Raw genomic sequence first — 17,905 nt, 5'->3', positions numbered from 1 at the left:
TGTTATCTTTTAAACTCTAGACACAATCTAATGAAAGAAAAAGCAAGTTACTAAACCTTGTTCACTTGTTGAAATCAGTATGCAAGCCGATGACGCCAGTAATGAGAAGAAAGGTGGCGCGTCTTGCTGCTATTGAATAGCATTTTGCAGTTTCTCCTTGAGCAAATAGCATAAAAGAGCTCTGTTTGCAGACTGTATTACCTTCTGAGAGCACATATTCACACAACTCGTAACAGACTTTTTTGCGTTTTAGACAGGAATTATCCTAACAAAGAATTTGAGATGAGTCGTCATGGACAAAGCACTTATCCCCTTGTGAGGCTAGTTCTATTTTAGTCACCACTTCCATTAAGAAAAGAGTTCCTTCAAAACAGTCTGTGAGGGTTAAAATGATGCTAATTGATCGCTCGTGAAACATGAAATAGAAACTGCTATTTTTGTACGAGTACCTGCACTGTTGTGAAAAAGCGTCATGATGGTTGTGAAATCACGACATGCGTCTCACCAGTGCTGAAAATAATCCCGAGAGGAAAATGCAATAATTTAATATATTCCTTAGGGAAGGTAACGCAAATAATTTTATAAAATCAGTTCCTGACTATTCCAATGAAGCAAAGTCAAAATCGGCTCTCTCAGCACGTCATTTTGTTTATTTCGCTTCTTAAGACAAAGAAACACAATTGCAGCCTAATGAATGGTGTTGAATTTATTTGCAATTTGGAAATTACTCCTAGCATAGAAAAAAAAGCTGCAATTTAGCAATGCACACAGTTGTGTCCGTAGCGTCGAAGATTGCAAAAAGCAAGCTTTTTTTTGAAATACAGAGGTCTAACGTACGGAAGACTTCGTTACGCACCTGGGAGCAGATATCAATTACGCCAATCACTGTGGTTTGCGCTGAATGAATGGAATGCATTTCGCAGCACGCACAGGACACAGCCATAAAGAACGAAAGAACAATACAACGCACTTTTACGCAGAAAACACACTGAACTGCTGAAGAAGAGCGAAATGAAGGTTCTAAAATTTCTTCTGAAAATAAAAGACATCGTGCGGCTGCGAGAGGACAGAGATGTTGTATATGAATTATTCGTTCTTGTTTCGATTTAGTGGATTGTCTTGACTTGTATTTGTGCATGTGTACTTTAAAATTGGCTTAGATAAATGTCACGTGACCAGAGAGTATATATTTTGGTGTCCTCGTTAGTCCGTGTCGCAGCTATCTGGTCGGTTTCCATGGCGGCCCTCCGACACCTCCAGAGACCCTCTAGGGAACACCCATCGTAAATAGGCTCGAAGCCAGACTGGATGCCATCGCCTGGAGGGGCTCCCTCCACCATCCAATTCTGCTCGGTCCCAGGGCACGCCGGAGTTCCAGGCAACGAACCTGCGGATACCCTGGAAAAGGCAGGACAGAACCCCACCACCCCTCTCTCAAGCGCGCTGTGTCCCCTGGACCTGGCCAGGTCCATCGCCAACCACCACCTGCCCCTTGACCACCTGGACCCCAGGGTGGCCGGGGGACACCTGCCATGGCCAATCCCAACCACTGGCCTCAGTGGCCAGGAGAGGAGCATCCTCCTGCAGCTACGTGTCTGAAGTGCCAACACTGGATGCCGTCATCACCGCCTGGGCCTGACTCTTTATCCGGCCTACAGCTACTTCAGTAGCCCTGAGGAGATCTTGGAGCATTTTCTCTGTAAGTTCCCGGCCTTCACTGCTCAGAGTCAACTTCACGGCAGGCTGCCGCCTTCTGGGCCTCACCTGTTCTTCGCGGCAAGATCTTCATTCTCTTTCCCCGAGGTTACCAATCCACCAAAGCTCTCCACCTCCTCCTGGCGTACCTGGCGGTGACTGTTCTCCACGGCTGATTCTAAGTCTGAGGAGGGCGGCTTGTGTTTAAGGACACTCCCTATGCAGCGGCCCGCATATCCCCTGTCCTCTCATTTCTCCCTCTTCCCTCCCTACTTCTATCGGCACGCTGAAAGTGGGCGTGGTGGTTGAGTCACCAGTAGGCAAGCCCGTGCCTTCCTCCTTTCCACTTCTAACTATCCACTCACTCACTCACTCTACTAAACGGTGAGGGGTCTGGCCCATCTGTTTTTAAATCCAAAGTCATCGCTTTGGTGGACGCGGTTTTGCTACGTGCGTCTCTTTCAATTACTCCTCTCGTGTGTCTTTCAAGACTCTTTGGGCGTGCCCACAATGCCCAAGGGTGGGGCAAAAAATATAAGTAGAGAACCCTGGGAGACCCTGCTGCGAAATGCGGACCCTACCATACAGCTACGCACCACCCATCTGGCGGAAGGGGCTGCAACAAACCAAGTGCTCGCTGCCAGCTTCTAATCCGTGGGCGCACGACTCCCCGTCTTCCCAGGCCTGCGTGCCGGGGGCGGAAAGTTGTTTCAATCAATCAATCTTCTGGCTGCACGTTGCAGCGATTGTGGCTCCGATCGAGCCAGTGCGCAGGCCCGTGCAAATTCTTTTCAATTCTTTCCTCGGTCACAACAACAAAAAGGCTCTTTTGTGTACGACTCGAACCTCGTCCTTACTCCTTCGAAGGCCTTCGCCCCACAATGGCACCGTGGATGGGATCGTTAGAATCGAGTTCGCGGCCGCACTCACATCGGTATCCAGTTGCATTGTGAAGTCGCACGGCACAAGTAGTTACTAAATAATGCAAAGATTCTGTAGATCCGTACTCTTCGTGCATCAGTGAAGAAGAGATCTTCAACTTCGATCTTCTTCGGCACGGCTTCGACTCCAAATGTGAGTCTTTGAAGTGATTTCCTTTGTTCCACTGGACTGAGCGTCGGCGCCCAGAAGGGTGCAACACAATTCTTTACGTAGGTGTTCGTATCAAGTAGCTCCCTCACCTGCATTCTTCATTTCGATGTCACTGCACAGATTATTTTTTTCATGTTTTTAAGTCGCCTTGGTCGGCATCATTCGAACTTGGTAGGAACCGGGGTGCAGAAGCACCACTTCGAAATCCAGGAACATTAATAAATGCAGCCGATGTGCAACAAAAATTTCATAAAGGACTAGCAAGATACATGTAGCCGACCGTCAAGCTGCAAGTATTTTCAAGCACAACCCCGCAATTAATGCCTAGAGCCTCGTTTCAGTAACCGCCATCAGTGGACGCGTTTTCTTTCACGGCGCAGAAAATGGCAGCGTATCTTGCAAAGACTTCCTCATTGGGGAAGAAGCCCATGGACGCTTGCTCGCCCACAGTCAAATACAATGCTTAACCGAACCAGCAGTTTCGAAAACGGCCTAATACGCTTGGAAGTTTTTCATTAGAGGAAACAAGATTTTCGGTCTTTTTTAGAGAGCGTTAGCTCTTCCTCACCACGTTTCGAGATTTCGTGGGGTCTGCTACCACCCTTGATCCCAGCGCCATCTGTGGCAGCAACTACTCATCGCGTTTCGAGAGTTCGTGAGGTCGTGATGGATGGATGGACGGAAGGATGGATGGATAAGACTGAACCCTTTACATCAGGCGGTGATTCAAGCCACCTAGCCATGACTTCTGAAATTTTGCTTTTTTCATGATTTTAGCCACCAATCAGATAACATTCGCTCGGTTACTTCTACCAGCTGGAAATCTACTTTCCCTTCACTGTCCTTAAACCCTAATGCCTTGGATAAATCAGCTCCGCTGATTTCCACTGTAGGGTGAAGTCCTTTACAGAAAAGTATGAAGTGTTCAGTCGCCCTGAGATCAAAGTGCGATCTGTGACTGCAAATAGGAAACAGCGCATCTTGCACTTATATTTGTAGCGCCATCTACAGTAACATTGTATAAACGACCACTTACCGCGCGCCAATGATGACTTCACGGAAGGATATGGTGGATAGAGATAGAACTATGAGTATGACAGCAGGGGACGAAATGGCGGAAGATTTTCGGTTTCTCGAATCCAAAATGGCGGCCAACAAAGTTGGTTGTGCCCTCTAATCCCTCCCCCACCCCTAACCGAAAAATATCCTAACACGGGTAGGACAACTGCCCTGTTACGAGACCGCTACACATATATACATTCGTTGCGCTATATACATATATACTCCGATAACAACGGGCACCCATCCGGGGACAGTTGTATACCGAATTTGGTAGGCAAATAAAACCCTACGGGTTGCGCTGTAGAAATAAGGTTGCAAATAAATAATAGGTGAACATTGTGTACATGTAATTACTAATTGAAGCGTTACCATATCGCACCTCAAGCCGAAGTCTAGGCCAACCTTGACCTCCCAAACCAAGCAAATTCCGATTGGGACGTACCTTGAGGGGGTGCAACTCGACAATGGGTAGATGTGCATCGTAATTTCTCTGATAGATGCCGCTAAGTGGCGATCGTTCCACTAGGCGGCGTGTGTGCACGCGTCGCCGAGCATGGTGGTAATCCACCCCGATCAAAGGGTATTACATTCTGTTTCTCAAGACGAGCGGCGCGTTCTTCGCTTTGTTCACCTACCAAACCAAACAACTAACACTCGTTACTTCAACGTCTTTCAGACGGTGGAGGCCTTATTTGTGGAGAAATAGCCTCCAAATAATCCTAAAAATGTCCATTGAGATGATGAACGAGTTGATCATGAATATTTTAAATGCAGCCGGCATGTAATATAAATTTCATAAAGGACTAGGAGAATACATGTAGCCGACCGTCAATCTGCAAGTATTTTCAAGCGCCCCCCCCCCCCCCCGCAATTAATGTCGAGTGCCAGGCGCGCATTCGATCCCACGAAAAACGCGGATTTGATCCCGACCGCGGCGGTCGCATTTCAATGGTGCCGAAATGTTAGTGGTCCGCGTACTGTGCACTGTCAGTGCACGCTAAAGAACCTTATATGGCCGTAATTACTCCGAGCCCTCCAATACGGCGTTCCTCATAGCCTAAGTCGCTTTGAATCACTAAGCACATAAACAAAACCAAACCTTTCCTCGTTACCTCATCAACACAGCCTCTAACTTTTGTGATACCCTCACTTGCACCTTCGACAACTTGGCGCCTAGTGAGAAGCGGGGCGCAGCTGTGGTCATGGAATGCGAGCGCCACAAATGAAATGTCGAGATATATAAACAAATTTCAAAGAGGCGTTGAAAAAGGTTCTAATAAATTTGCGGTATGCCTCCGATGTTAAAGCACACTGCTTCACGAATATTTTCCAGCAAGAAATTCTTATTTGCGCTTTATAGAAGCTTTGTTATCTGTAGGAAAATTTTAATATCCTCGTTTTCGAGCCTTTCCCTCTCCTCTCGTCACTTTTCGCACGCTGGTAGTTCGGCACTCCTCTGTCGGCCCCACTTCTGGCGGCAGAGCTTCTGTCTTGCCGGAGCTACGCAGCTTTTTGGCCCCGGCAATGATAGCTGCCTGACGTTTGCAAGAATTTAACAAATATCGATCTCTCAACTTGTATACACAGGTGCGAGAGACGGATGGGGGTATGGCATGAAAACCTTGCCGAGAAGGACTCGCTTCTTTCGCGCCTGATTGTGGGTTTTCTCTGCTGCGTGTAGAAGTGTAATGTTAAGAGCGTTAGCCCATCATCACGTTTCGAGATTTCGTGGGGCGTGCTACCACCCTTCATCACAGCGCCATCTGTGGCAGGACCTACTCATCACGTTTCCTGAGGACTCCTACCACCCCGGCATCAATGCGTCAGCTGTGGCTGCAACTAGAAAACAGCGCATCTCGCATTAGGACTTGTAGCGCTATCTACAATAGCAGTGTAGAAACAACCACCTGCTGCGCGCCAATGATGACGTCACGGTCCAATATGGTGGATAGAGGTGGAATTATGTGAGCATGATGGCAGGGGACGAAATGGTGGCATAGTTTTGGTTTCTCGAGTCCAAGATGGCGGCCATTAAAGCTGTTTGTGACCTCCCATCCCTTTCTCCAAAAATATCCGAAAACAGGCAGTAAAATTGTCCCGCTACGGGACAGCTATGCATGTATACTTGAGTTCCGCTATATATAATCCGACAACAACGGGCACCCATCCGGGAGCAGTGTATACCGAATTTGGTTGGCAAATAAAACCCTATGGTTTTTGGTATAGAAATAAAACAACAATAAAATAATAGGTAAACATGGTATACATTCAATTACTAATTGAAACGTTACCATATCGCACCACAAGCCGAATTCTAGGCCTACCTTGACCCACCTTCTAGGCCCACCTTGAACGAAGCAAATTTCGTTTGGGACGTACCTTGGGTGGGTGGAAGTCGACAATAGGTAGACATGCATCGTAATTTCTCAGATAGATGGAGCTAGGCGGCGTGCGTGCACGCGTAGCCGAGCACGGTGACAATTCACCCCGTTTCAAACGGTATTACAGTCCGTTTTTTTATTATTATTTCAATACCCTAAAGGCCCAATGCGGGCATTACATAGGGGGGGGGGGGGGGGGATTCATCAAAGAAAACTTGACAAATATACAACACAGCATATAAACGGCTAAAGATGGAAACAAACAAGTCAAAAAGCCAGGTACAAATTAATAGGAGAGGGGTTGGGGAATGGCTAGGAATAGGCACTGAAAAATGCACATGTAGCAAATCCCACAAAACAAAAAAATCGCACCTTCAAAAGTTACAAAACATGGCATCTAACACTTCATAGAACGTTACGGCCGACACGCACACACTGAAGCAAACTAAAGAAAAAAAACGCACATCATTCTACATTGTAATTTTCTAAGTATGACCAAAGAGCTGTTTGAAATGATGTTTCAACGATAGCCACAATGCTAGAAGGAAGCGAATTCCACTCTTCAATAGCTAGTACCAAAGGTGAGTATTTGTCAACAGGGTGAGTTGTTGGGCTAGTTGGTGTTCGGATTTTACAGGCATATTTTTAGCGCAAAGGACGGGACGAGATACAGACAAGTATTTGTGTCGCCCTGTCCGAGCGAAAATGCGTTTAGTCTTATTCGTATGGTCTACGCGAGCCGATGTGTGCGGTGCCGGGAGAAGATGTGACGAGCGGCCCGTTCTTCGATTTCTTCATCTGGTAAACCAAACAGCTATCGCTCGTTGCTTCAACGTCTTCCAGACGGTGGCGGCCTTGTTTGCTGAGGTATTCATGATTACACAACGCAGTGATTGAAGGAGCTAATGTGCTGTCCTCGGAAGCTCTTTCAACGCCCTTTTAATTGTGCCTAACACAGCCGCCGCCGTGGCTGAGTGGTTATGGTGCTCTGCTACTGACCCGAAAGACGCGGGCTCGATCCCGGCAGCGGCAGTCGAATTTTGACGAAGGCGAAATTCTAAATGCCGGTGTGATATTCTATGTCAGTGCACCTTAAAGAACTCGAAGTAGTCAATATCTTGTGAGCCCTTTACTATGGCGTACCTCATAGCCTGAGTCGCTTTGGGACATTAATCCCCATAAAACCAATTATGCCTAATAATCGGGGCCGCGCCAACTGCACTATTAGGGAAGTGAAGTACCAAAGCAATGTGTATGTGCGATTTCAGTTCATATAAGAGCGTATGTGAGGAACTTGTACATTATAAAAATATTCCGGATGCCGTCCCAACGCTACCTCTAATTACATTCGGGCAGCCCAGCAGTTGAATGCGTCTCATGATGGCGTTGGTACCGCAGAATGATGCACTTAAAACGCAGATGTTCTGGTTTCGCGTGCGTATGTCCGAAAGAAGATGGACGAAGGAGTAGCGCTATTTAAAGACCTAATGTCTGGTTTCAGATCGCCACGGAAAAAAAAAAAAAACGTCCGGAGTGATGTCATGTATTCACTGCGCATATTCTCACATGGTGGTGAAAACGCCGGGATTAGTAGACGAGCATACTGAGCTGAAGTGGGGGCGATAGGAACATACGAACGTGTTCGCGGTTGTTAATAGAATCACCGCCGTTTGGCGCCTTGTGCAATTTATATCTGACGAATAACCTCCAAGATAAAGCGCGGCAATCGTCTACGGTAATCATGAACAACGTAGAACCGGTTGTTTGCGGCTACAAACGTTCCAGAAAAACCTAGTAGCATCTCTCGCCACACAGTGATAAAGCCGCATGCCGGCGGCTTTGAGTGTGAACAAATAAACATTACAAAGCTTTAGGGCGTTGCCCGCCTCTTCATGTAACACCGACCCAATGCTTTACAGCGAAAAATAAAAGTGGGTAAAACAAACAATAAGAATACAAATTGTAACGCTAAATATGTAACTACAAAGCGCCCATTAGCTTTAATTATAATGAATTATGCGCAACAGATTCAAAGCTTCCGGGCGTGCACGGCGCCACTGAGGTGCGGTCCCTCCATAAGGAACGCTTCGTAGTCCAGTTCACCTTTCGTCCAAATATATTTAGGTCACCAAATAATTCCGCAACAGGACGAGGAGGAGGAGGAGGAGGAGGAAAGGCAGGGAGGTTAACCGGAAGAATAACCGGTTTGCTACCCTGCGCTGGGCGAAAGGAGTGAGGGGAGATAGCAATATGAAGGAGAAAACAGAGTAGCAGGAAATTGAAGTCACTATTAAACGTCACAGCGTTTGGTAAAGTAACAGCCTATCGTGCCGGCCAGAAGTTCGTAAAAAGCGGAGCAGTGCCTTAGAGGCCTTCATCGCCGACGATTGTCGCGGCCAGTGGCCGAGAATCTTCATTTCCGTCAGTGGGCGCAGATCTAAACGTTCCAGTGCATGGCAGAGAAACTACCTTTCGGCGCTTTAGGCAAGGCTCATCACAAGTCTCATCACACGCAGATGGCACATGCAGGGCTATCAGCCATACCAATTAAGAAAGGGTAATGCTTGGTGAAAACTACAGCAGGCAACAGGCGACACAACAAAGTTGCTTCACGTCATGGGAGGCCGGATGGAAGCCGGAGCTTCAGATCTGGGTTTAAGGTTTTCAAACGCGAATTTGAAAATTGGCCTGAATTCCACGCGGTAAGCGCGATGTCCCGCGAGAGTGGTCTAAGCCTACCCGCTGCGTCGGCTCTTGAGATGGAGATGGATGCACAGTCGCTATAATGGTGCACCTAGTTCTCGCGGTGGTTGCCTGGGATGCCGCTGTGCCCTGGCAGCCATTGGTAAACACTATCGTGATCTTCGTTGATGGCGGTGTGGTGGAGCTCTCGGATCTCCGCGACCAGTTGTTCATGGGACTCACGACGAAGAACAGAATGTATGGCTTGGAGGGATGCCTTTTAATCCGTGAAAACAGATCGTTGTTGGGGTGTTTCTTCACTGATATGCTTAACGGCGTCAGGAATAGCAGTAAGTTCTGCACCAGTCGATGAAGTCCGGTGTGATGTTTTCACTTTCTTAACTATGGTCCTTACGGGAATGACCACGTAGCCCGAGGAACTGGAAGGTGTCACAGAGTCATCGGTGTATACGTGTAGTCGGTGTCCGTGTTTCTCATGCAAATATTCTAGACGGGTCTGTTTTAAAGCTGTCGCCGATAAATAAGCCTTCTTTTTGATGCCCGGTATGGATAGAAGCACACGAGGTTAGTACAGACTCCATAATGGAGAAGACGGTCTAGAGGCTGGCGTAAATTGGGCTCGCAGAAAGCCGCGATGGGCATCAGTAATTTTCGCAAATTTACTCGGCCGGTAAGCGTGAAGACTGGCAAGATGGTGTGCGGGAATCTGAAATACGTGACGAATATGCGCTCTCAAGGCTTCGATCGTTACATACGTTGTCGCTCGACTCTCCTAAGCAATGAGTACTATAGTTGCTTTAGACGCGCATTTAGGCAGTCCCTGGCACGTCCGTAGAGCTTGAGCTTGAACACTTTGTAGACACCGTATGTTCGTTTCCCTCAAGTTTCCCAGTGCAGGAATTCTGTACCGAAGGAATCTCATGCATAATGCGGTGTACAGCTGGAGCATCGACTGCACTGATGCTCCCCACGACTTCCCTCCGAGAAGTGACAGAACGTGAATGATCGATGTCAGTCCCCTTTTCATCTACGAGCACGTGTGGGCTCCATGTTAGATTACGATCGATGATTACTCCAAGGGAGCGATGGCTTCATTCATAAGGTTTTGTTGAGTCATTTATGCGTACGAGCTAATGGGACATGCTCTTGCGTGTAAGGGCAACTAGGCAACATTTTTCAGTATAAATCTCTAGGCCTTGCAGGCGGAGGTAGGTCGTGAGAATGTTTGCTGCCTTTTGAAGCCTTGATCGATCTTGTGGTCACGTAGCTCCTGATGCCCAGGTACAAATATCGTCCGCATAGACTGAGACTCGCATCGACTGTGGTAGTACATGGATAAGGCCGACAAGCACAAGATTGACAAGCGCTGGGCTAAGTACTCCACCCTGTGGGGCCCCATGAGGAGTGAAATGTAAAGATGTTGGTCCGCCCTTAGTCAGCATAAATATTGATCTCTTAGATAGGTGACTGCGTATCGAGCAGAACATGCGACCATCAATTTCTGCAGCTTCCAGAGACCAAGATAGACCACCGTAACAGATAATCACAAAATCCTCGGCGGGGAATGGGCGTCCAAACCCAGGCTCTGTCACTTGGTTTGTATACTGCGTCGAGTCGTCGCACGTTGTGGTAATGAACGTCACAATCTTTTGGCCTTGCTTCCATAGCTGGGTAAGCCGTCAGGCTTCTTCAGGCTCAATATATGCGGACGACGTCGAGGTTGTCATCTTCGGTGGCGGTAGGGAGCAAGGCGTCGAAAATTTTCGTTGCTTCTCTGCCGTGGACGAGCCGAAAAGGCGTCATCTGGGTGGCATTCTGCACAGCAATGTTGTGGGCAAAGGCGAAGCAGGGGAGTACGACGTCCCATGTCCCGTGTTTCGCATCGACTCACTTGGCCAGCATGTGTACAATCGTCAGGATGGATTGCGCCAGCTCTGACTTGAATGCTGTTCCCCTCTCTAAGATTATTATTTCCCAGTGGCGTTTTCTTCAGCTGCTGCGCCGCTTGGTAGGGCTTTTCGTCTGGCGTAAGGAGTCAGGCAGTCACTCCCCATTACAATCGATTTTGTTCCGGACGTCGACGTTGGACACCAGCCGAGGAGGCCCATAACAATGTACTGAAATGGCCTTGTTGGCGGTGCAATTGTCTTGAGGTCGTGCTGGCTTGGTCGACGGTGTCTTTCGTACCTGGCAGTCTCCGCAGGTTTAAACATACCATGCGATGGCTACGAACAACTGTCTTGGCCAGTAGTATTTGTTTTTAATGTGGCGAAGGGTGCGGTTAACTTAAGGTGCCTAGTTATCGGTTCGTTGTCGGAAGCCTATTGGATTTCTTCTTTAAGACTGTTCGAAGCGACCAGGAGGTACGCAACCTGGTTAGGGACAGAACTCTTCGCGGCGACAGTATCTTGTGGAGGTAAATAGATGCACGCACGCTTGAACGTTGCGGGCGTGAAGCAGCCTTGTCTTCGAGGTAGTTGACGAGGCGCTCCAGGAAGCCGTCATTATCCCCGTCTTTCTAAGGTCCGTCGAGTGGAGATTGCTTGAGCCTTAACGTGTAAACTATGGTGCACCAAACCCTAGGAGACCTAAGCAAGCTCAAGTGAGTGCGGCGGCTGAAGGGTCTTTCATATCAGCAAGCCAGTATAAGGAATGACGGTCGCTGACATTCAATGACCTTCCATACATGTTGGAGCGTAATTTCGACGCTGCCGATGTGATCGCGAGGTGTGCATTTCATTTGAACGAGAATGGTGCCGAGGCCTAGGATGCTTGCGTCAGTGTGAATTCCCTTTCGGTTCTCTCATGAAAGTTATGCAGGACTGTTGATGCTTAAAAACGGCGTTGATTTACCTTTAAAACATTCATCTGGTGGCTCTTTCCATTGTAACGGAACGTCTGCTTTTGTCAGTGGCGTCAGAGTTTAAGCAATCCACGAGAAGTTGTTGACACACTGGCTTCTAAAAATCAATCGGCATTCTTGTCAGCAGGCTGCAGGAATTGTGCGGTAGCGGCTGTATTTCCTGGTTCGAAGCGCACTTCGTCCTTCTTGAGAAGTTCAGTGAGAAACAAGATGCCTTGGTAGGCGAAGCCACACTATTTAGGTTTCAGCTTAAGTCGATAAGACTTCATTGTATTCAGTGGTTGATTTATCCTCCTTGGCTGTTTGTCGAAGCTCATCTCGAAGACTATAATGTCATCTAAATAAATGAGGCAGCTTAACAACTTGAGAACTGCTAATATCATGTCTACGACCCGCTGAAATGTTCAGACCATGTGCGGACCAGAGCTTCCAAGGCATTATTACATTGAACTCGAAGATGCTGCTTGGCGTGACGAAGGCAGTCTTGAATCGCGCGTGCAATGCTACAAGTCTTACGAAGGTGTTGAAGTAGGTACTTTCTTTGGCTGTCACTCGTGCGGTGCATAAAGCCTGCCAAGTCCTGATTTCCGGAGCAGTCTAGATTTCAACGCCAACGGCAGCACCAGATTTATAGCCACCAATAGTCAGTTCCAACTCGGAAGTTCTTGCTGTAGAGTTGCATGTCTTTTTCGTTGTGGAATCACGGCAGCGCCGGGTGGTGGTACAGCGGCTGGGGTGTGTCGTCGTCGTTTTATGAGGCAGTGTCGTATCTCGAAGTTCCATCACGTCGCCGTTGGGTAATCTTCGTTCGCAGCGTCGTCGTATTGGATGTGGCATGACATTACGTAGTCTGCAGTGCGGTGAAAGATATTCGTCGTTTCGTCGGCCTGCAACCTCACGTTTCAAAGCAGCTTTCCTCAGTTAGCTTTCGTCCGGGAACTTTGGAACCTTCACCGCATGGACTCTGCGCAAATATGGCCTAGCGACCTGCAGTGTTCAGATGACGATGACGTTGACCTCAATGAAGGGTTGCCCGAGTACACGGCATGGCCAATACAGTCTTAGACTTCACTTAGTCTCTGTCCAGGTTGCGATCGAAGTGCGTAGAAGGAAAGACCGCGAAAGCCCATAAGCTAGTAAGGTAGTGTCGCTGGATATGGCCGGCTTGCCCGCACTGAAAACACAACGGACAATTGTCATGGGCTATCAAGGTGTCGGACTTCCTGGAACTAGAGCGTCGATCGTAGACTGGACGGCCCGGGGCTAGAGAGCGGCGCTCTATCATGGCATGTTCACGTTGGAGAGGGCTTCAGGCGTCTCTTTGGGGCAAGGTTTACGTACTGCAGCGGCATAGGTAATATCTTGGGGCTTTATTTGTAGGCTTCCATCAAGAGGAGCCAAGGGCATGCTGAACTTCTTCGCGGGAGATGACCATGAAGTTCGCTACTTGCGCTTGGCAGAAAGACGGCAACTGCCGATGAATCCCTTCCCGAGCCATCTCGCTGAGATGATCCCGCAGGTTGTCTTCGCTTTCAGCGGTACCGTCTTAATAGCTTGCCGAAAGCTCATGAAACAGTGTGCTGGTAGGCTCGGGAGTCCAAACACTTCTCGATGAAGGCGCCCCTTCAGCAAATTCTGCGAGTTTTCGACGGCTGACGTAAAATACCGGCCAAAAGATGGGCATTCATGCCGTGAAGTTCAATTCGTTTTCGTCGATCAAGGCAAGATCGGCACGGCGAAAGGTACGCGTCTCAATATAAGCGAAGACGAACTCTTTCGGGAGTTGAATCCTTTACTATTTTATCGAAAGATGTGCGCAAAAGTCTTCAAAACCTCCCTTTCGAATGCATCTCAAGTCTCACAGCCACATGATTTTCACACCAGGTTCGGGCGGGTCCTTGAAGTCCGAAGGAGGCATGTCTACCATTTCGTTGATTCATTCCTTACGGTCTAAGAGGTCTAGCCATTCTTCCGCGCCTTCATGACGTAGTCCATGGAAGATTGGTTACCCGCGCGGCTGCACAAAATCCAGGGGCAGTGTCTACGGCGCAGTCTGTATTTTTGGAAGCATGGCGAGTTGATGATACAGCACCTCCACCAGATGTCACGCGGTTATGACAATACTCTCAAAATCAGACGAACATTCCCAGGTGTCACTGAAACGGAATCTTATTCGGCTCACTTGCGCCGACGAAGAACTGATCAACTCGGCAACCGCGATGGCAAGAAAGGTGCTCGGCGGTTGTCGAAGTACAATCACTGCCGATCTGTGCCGCGCTCAATTTAAAGCTGACGAACTTTCGAAATATCATGCGGTAATCGTTTACGACAATTTCGTGAAACAATTGTGGGCGGCTACAAACATTTCAAAAAAATTTGGTAGTATTGATCATCACAAAGTGATAAAGCAGCGTGACGACGAGTTCGAGCGTGAACAAATAAACAATACAGAGCTTGGCGTCATTTGAGAATCTATTTGAGTGATCGCTTCTTCTGCGGTTGCTATTTTTATGGGGACCGAAATTCGCATTCAATCTGGCGTAAAATAGAGGGCTAGTCCGGATTTTATCGGTTTTTATACGGATTATATCTCTCAATCGATTCCATTTTGTCCTAAAACCTTCTTGGTGCAGACGAAACAGATACAGCGATCGCCTAACCCGCCATTCTTTTTAGGTTAGCACTAGGAGCTGAGAGCGAATGAAGGGAAATCCGGTGTTAAGCGGACAAATATCATTTCACCGAGCGCTGCCATGTTACACAGCACGGAATGGACAAGATGGGGAGCGGTATAGAGCCAAACTTCACTATTTTAGCGAAGAAACAATTACACCTATGCAATTTTACTCAAGCCGTAAATTTAACCCGACATTAAATTGTTCGTGCAACTGGTCCCTGAATTCATATAATTTTTTGGGCAGCGCGAAATATGACACCATCTGCTCTCAGCGTCAGGTAATATTTCATTGATGATCTTTTTGTGGAAAGTAATAAACTGAACACTGTCTTAGGAGTTGCAGACCATTGTACTCTGGGTTGAAAACTACATCTCCTGTTGCGCTTTGCTTTTGTACAGCGGCTGGTAGCGTTATCTTACACGAATCTTCCAACGCAACCGAGACACGCAACGAGCCTAGCTTCGAGCAAGCATTAGCAATATTTGCTGTCATAATATAATAGCTATCTTAAGCATAGTTTTGCAGAACTACAAACGTTTGCCCAGTGCCACGTTTACCTCTTTGAACTTGTTCCAACGTATCCTTTGCGCCAGCTTCCTCCAAATTTCAGGTGTCACGTACCACGCCCCGTAGTACAGGAGGCATTCTCCTCCAGGTCGAAGTAGCCGCGCCACGTTCTCCCATGCTGCAGCCTGGTCAGTGACTCGGTTGAACACGTTGAAGGAATACGCCCGGTCGAAGAGCCCGTGCTCTTTCACGAACTCGGCCACGTCTCCCGTAATGTCTAGCTGCTTGTACAATATCTTGGGGTGCATGCTGTTGTTTTGTGCGTAAGACACCATGTTGCCGCATGCGTCGACTGCCACGATCCTCCCCTTGTATTCTTGGCAACTCGGTAACAAAAGTTCTCTGGTCACACGGCCGCACCCACAGCCAATGTCAAGAAACTGCTGCTCCTGGCCTTCTGCTGGCTCTTCTACGGCGCTTTCAAACGTTGCGTTGTAGAAGTTGAGAGCGTTAGAAACTGCCTTAAAGCAACCAATGGCATTTCCTGTGTACGCAGCTGGGTCGTAGTCATGTTTTTGAAAGGCCTTCAGTCCTTGATTATCGGTTGCGTATTCAGCAGTCATTTTTATTCAGACAGATTCTGTACCGCTGCCGCTTAACCTTGATGGTTGGTCGATGATCTGAAAGTTTTATATAAAGAAGCAAGCGAAAAAAGCAATTAGGCACATCTTTTCTCGTGTCAGTCTTGTGATGAAAGCTGCCGAGCCATTTTGCACTTGCCGCAGAAACGATCCTCGCTTTCATCGAGCGTCTAAACACTGCAGTCCTTTCCTCCTCTTGTCATATGTGAACGCCCATCCCAGTACTCATATGCGACAGATCAAACTGGGTCACATGACTGCGCTGGGTTCGTATATTCCACCAACTGTCTAGATAACATTGAGATAGTTTTCAGAAAATCATTCATTCTCCTACAATACATCCAAGCTGTGGAAAATCGTCTCAGATCAATAGTTTAATGTTGAATGAAGTACAAGTAGTCAGAGTCCTAAAGTGCTCTCTTGGGTCATGAAACTTCCCCGGTACGCTAAGGGGGCACTCCACACGCTGCTGCCGCCGTCTGCAAAAACACATCATCTGAGAACCTCGACTCTGTCACGAAAGAGAAGCCCCTCCCCCTGCTGGAAATTTAACGGTGCAATCCAATATTTACTGTCGTTTCGTGCATACATGTAACGAACCTGTGGACGCTTGCTACGAGCCGGAATGCCGTTCCGGGAAGAGCGGCGCGACCGAGATTGTCTCGTTGTTTCCTTGCCCGAGTACACGGCGCTACGAAAAAAATAAAATTGAAGAGAAGACTTACGCCCCGTCTTAAGGCTGTGCCAGGAAAGCGTAATAAGTCAATGCTCATATATGCAAAAGATCCTTGGGAATCCTCATACCTCTTTTAGCGCAGTGGTGCAGCGGTTAAGCGATGCGCCACTGCCCTGCGATGGCAGGTGCTCCCAGCGGTGGGCCTTGTGCGTCCAATGCTGCGCTTCTCGAGCGACCAATCATTAATTTAACTGCCACCTGCCACGGCGGGCAGTTTTCTCGCAATCAGGTGTGCAGGTTGGGAACAGGCCGCAAATTCTGGTGACGTCGATTGCCCACCTCCCTCCTATGTTGCCCTCGGGGGACCACCTGCCAGAGCCACGCCTTTAATTTTTCGCTCACAACGCCGACAACACCAAAGCGCATAACGCCGACACCGGATTTTCTCGAGAATAGGGCCTTTAACGCTATGGCGTTAAAAATGAAGCGGGCAGGACCGCTGCAAGAAACAGGTGACTTCACCTCCGCCTCAAGATATGCGCGTGCTGGAGAAAAACATTTTCATACTACGGAAATAATTTCCACGTTACGATGAACGCTTACAAAATGAATATCGACTTTCTTTTGAAGTTGTATAGGGAGCCTAATGATTCTAAATGATCTCTAAATGAACTGGCTGCCTATCAAGCCAGCTCTTTAAGTATTCTGTTTAATCTTTAACAAGACCATACTATAAAATCTAGCTCTGTACGCCGTCAACAGAAACTCTATAATATTGGCTCAATCAGAGTTCATAATGAGCCAAATTTTATAGACCTTGCTTTGTGCCTTCACTATACAAACTTGCTCCGATCGCAGTCAAAACCATTTCTATAGAATTGCTTCTTTAAGACGTTAAATGAGTCGAATTTATAGAACTTGTTTTCTGCCTTCACTATATGAACTCGCTCCGTTCGCAGTCAAAACAAATTCTATAGAATTGCCTCTGTAAGACTTCATAATGAGTAGAATTTTGCAGAGCTTGTTTTGTGACTTTGCGATAAAAAATCTCTCTGTTCTAAGTCAAAACAGATTTTATAGAAGAAGCTTCGTAAGACTTCAAATTGAGTCGAAGTTTATAGAGCTTTTTTGTGCCTTCGCTATATGACCTCGCTTCGTTCGCAATCGAAACAAATTCAATAGCATTTCCTCTGTACGACTTTGTAATGAGTCAAATTTTATAGAGCTTGTTTTGTGCCTTTTCTTAATGAACTCTCTCTGTTCTGAGTCGAAACAGATTCTATAGAACACGCCCGCTAAGACTTCAAAATGAGTCTAATTTTATAGAGCTTGTTTCGCGCTTTCGCTATATGAGCTCTCTCTGTTCTGAGTCGAAACAATTTCAATAGAATTGCCTCCGTAAGACTCTACAATGAGTAAAATTTTAGAGAGCTTGTTTTGTGCCTTCGCTATATGAACTCGCTCGGTTCGCACTCAAAACAAATTCAATAGAATTGTCTCCATAAGACTTCATAGTGAGTCTATTTTAGAAATTTTGTTTCGTGCCTTCGCTGAGTGAATTCGCTCCTTTCGCAGTCATATATTGAATTTTCTCGGTAAAACGTCTT

At 47.4% G+C, this 17,905-nt stretch overlaps 1 protein-coding gene across 1 annotated transcript in view; it reads right to left on the bottom strand.

The window, feature by feature from the left end:
* The window catches only part of LOC144123746 (juvenile hormone acid O-methyltransferase-like), a 31,260-nt gene extending 15,656 nt beyond the window's left edge, over positions 1-15,604 (bottom strand). Inside the window, exon 1 of the mRNA XM_077656511.1 lies at positions 15,032-15,604. Coding sequence (XP_077512637.1) covers positions 15,032-15,604 — 573 coding nt within the window. The remainder of the gene's footprint in view (positions 1-15,031) is intronic.
* Positions 15,605-17,905: the final 2,301 nt, after the last annotated feature.

This window comes from Amblyomma americanum, chromosome 3 (genome assembly GCF_052857255.1).
Source record: "Amblyomma americanum isolate KBUSLIRL-KWMA chromosome 3, ASM5285725v1, whole genome shotgun sequence".
In the NCBI taxonomy this organism is placed as follows: Eukaryota; Metazoa; Arthropoda; class Arachnida; order Ixodida; family Ixodidae; genus Amblyomma; species Amblyomma americanum.
The sequence above is the reverse complement of the archived record's forward strand: the minus strand, read 5'-3'. Positions and strand labels throughout refer to the sequence as shown.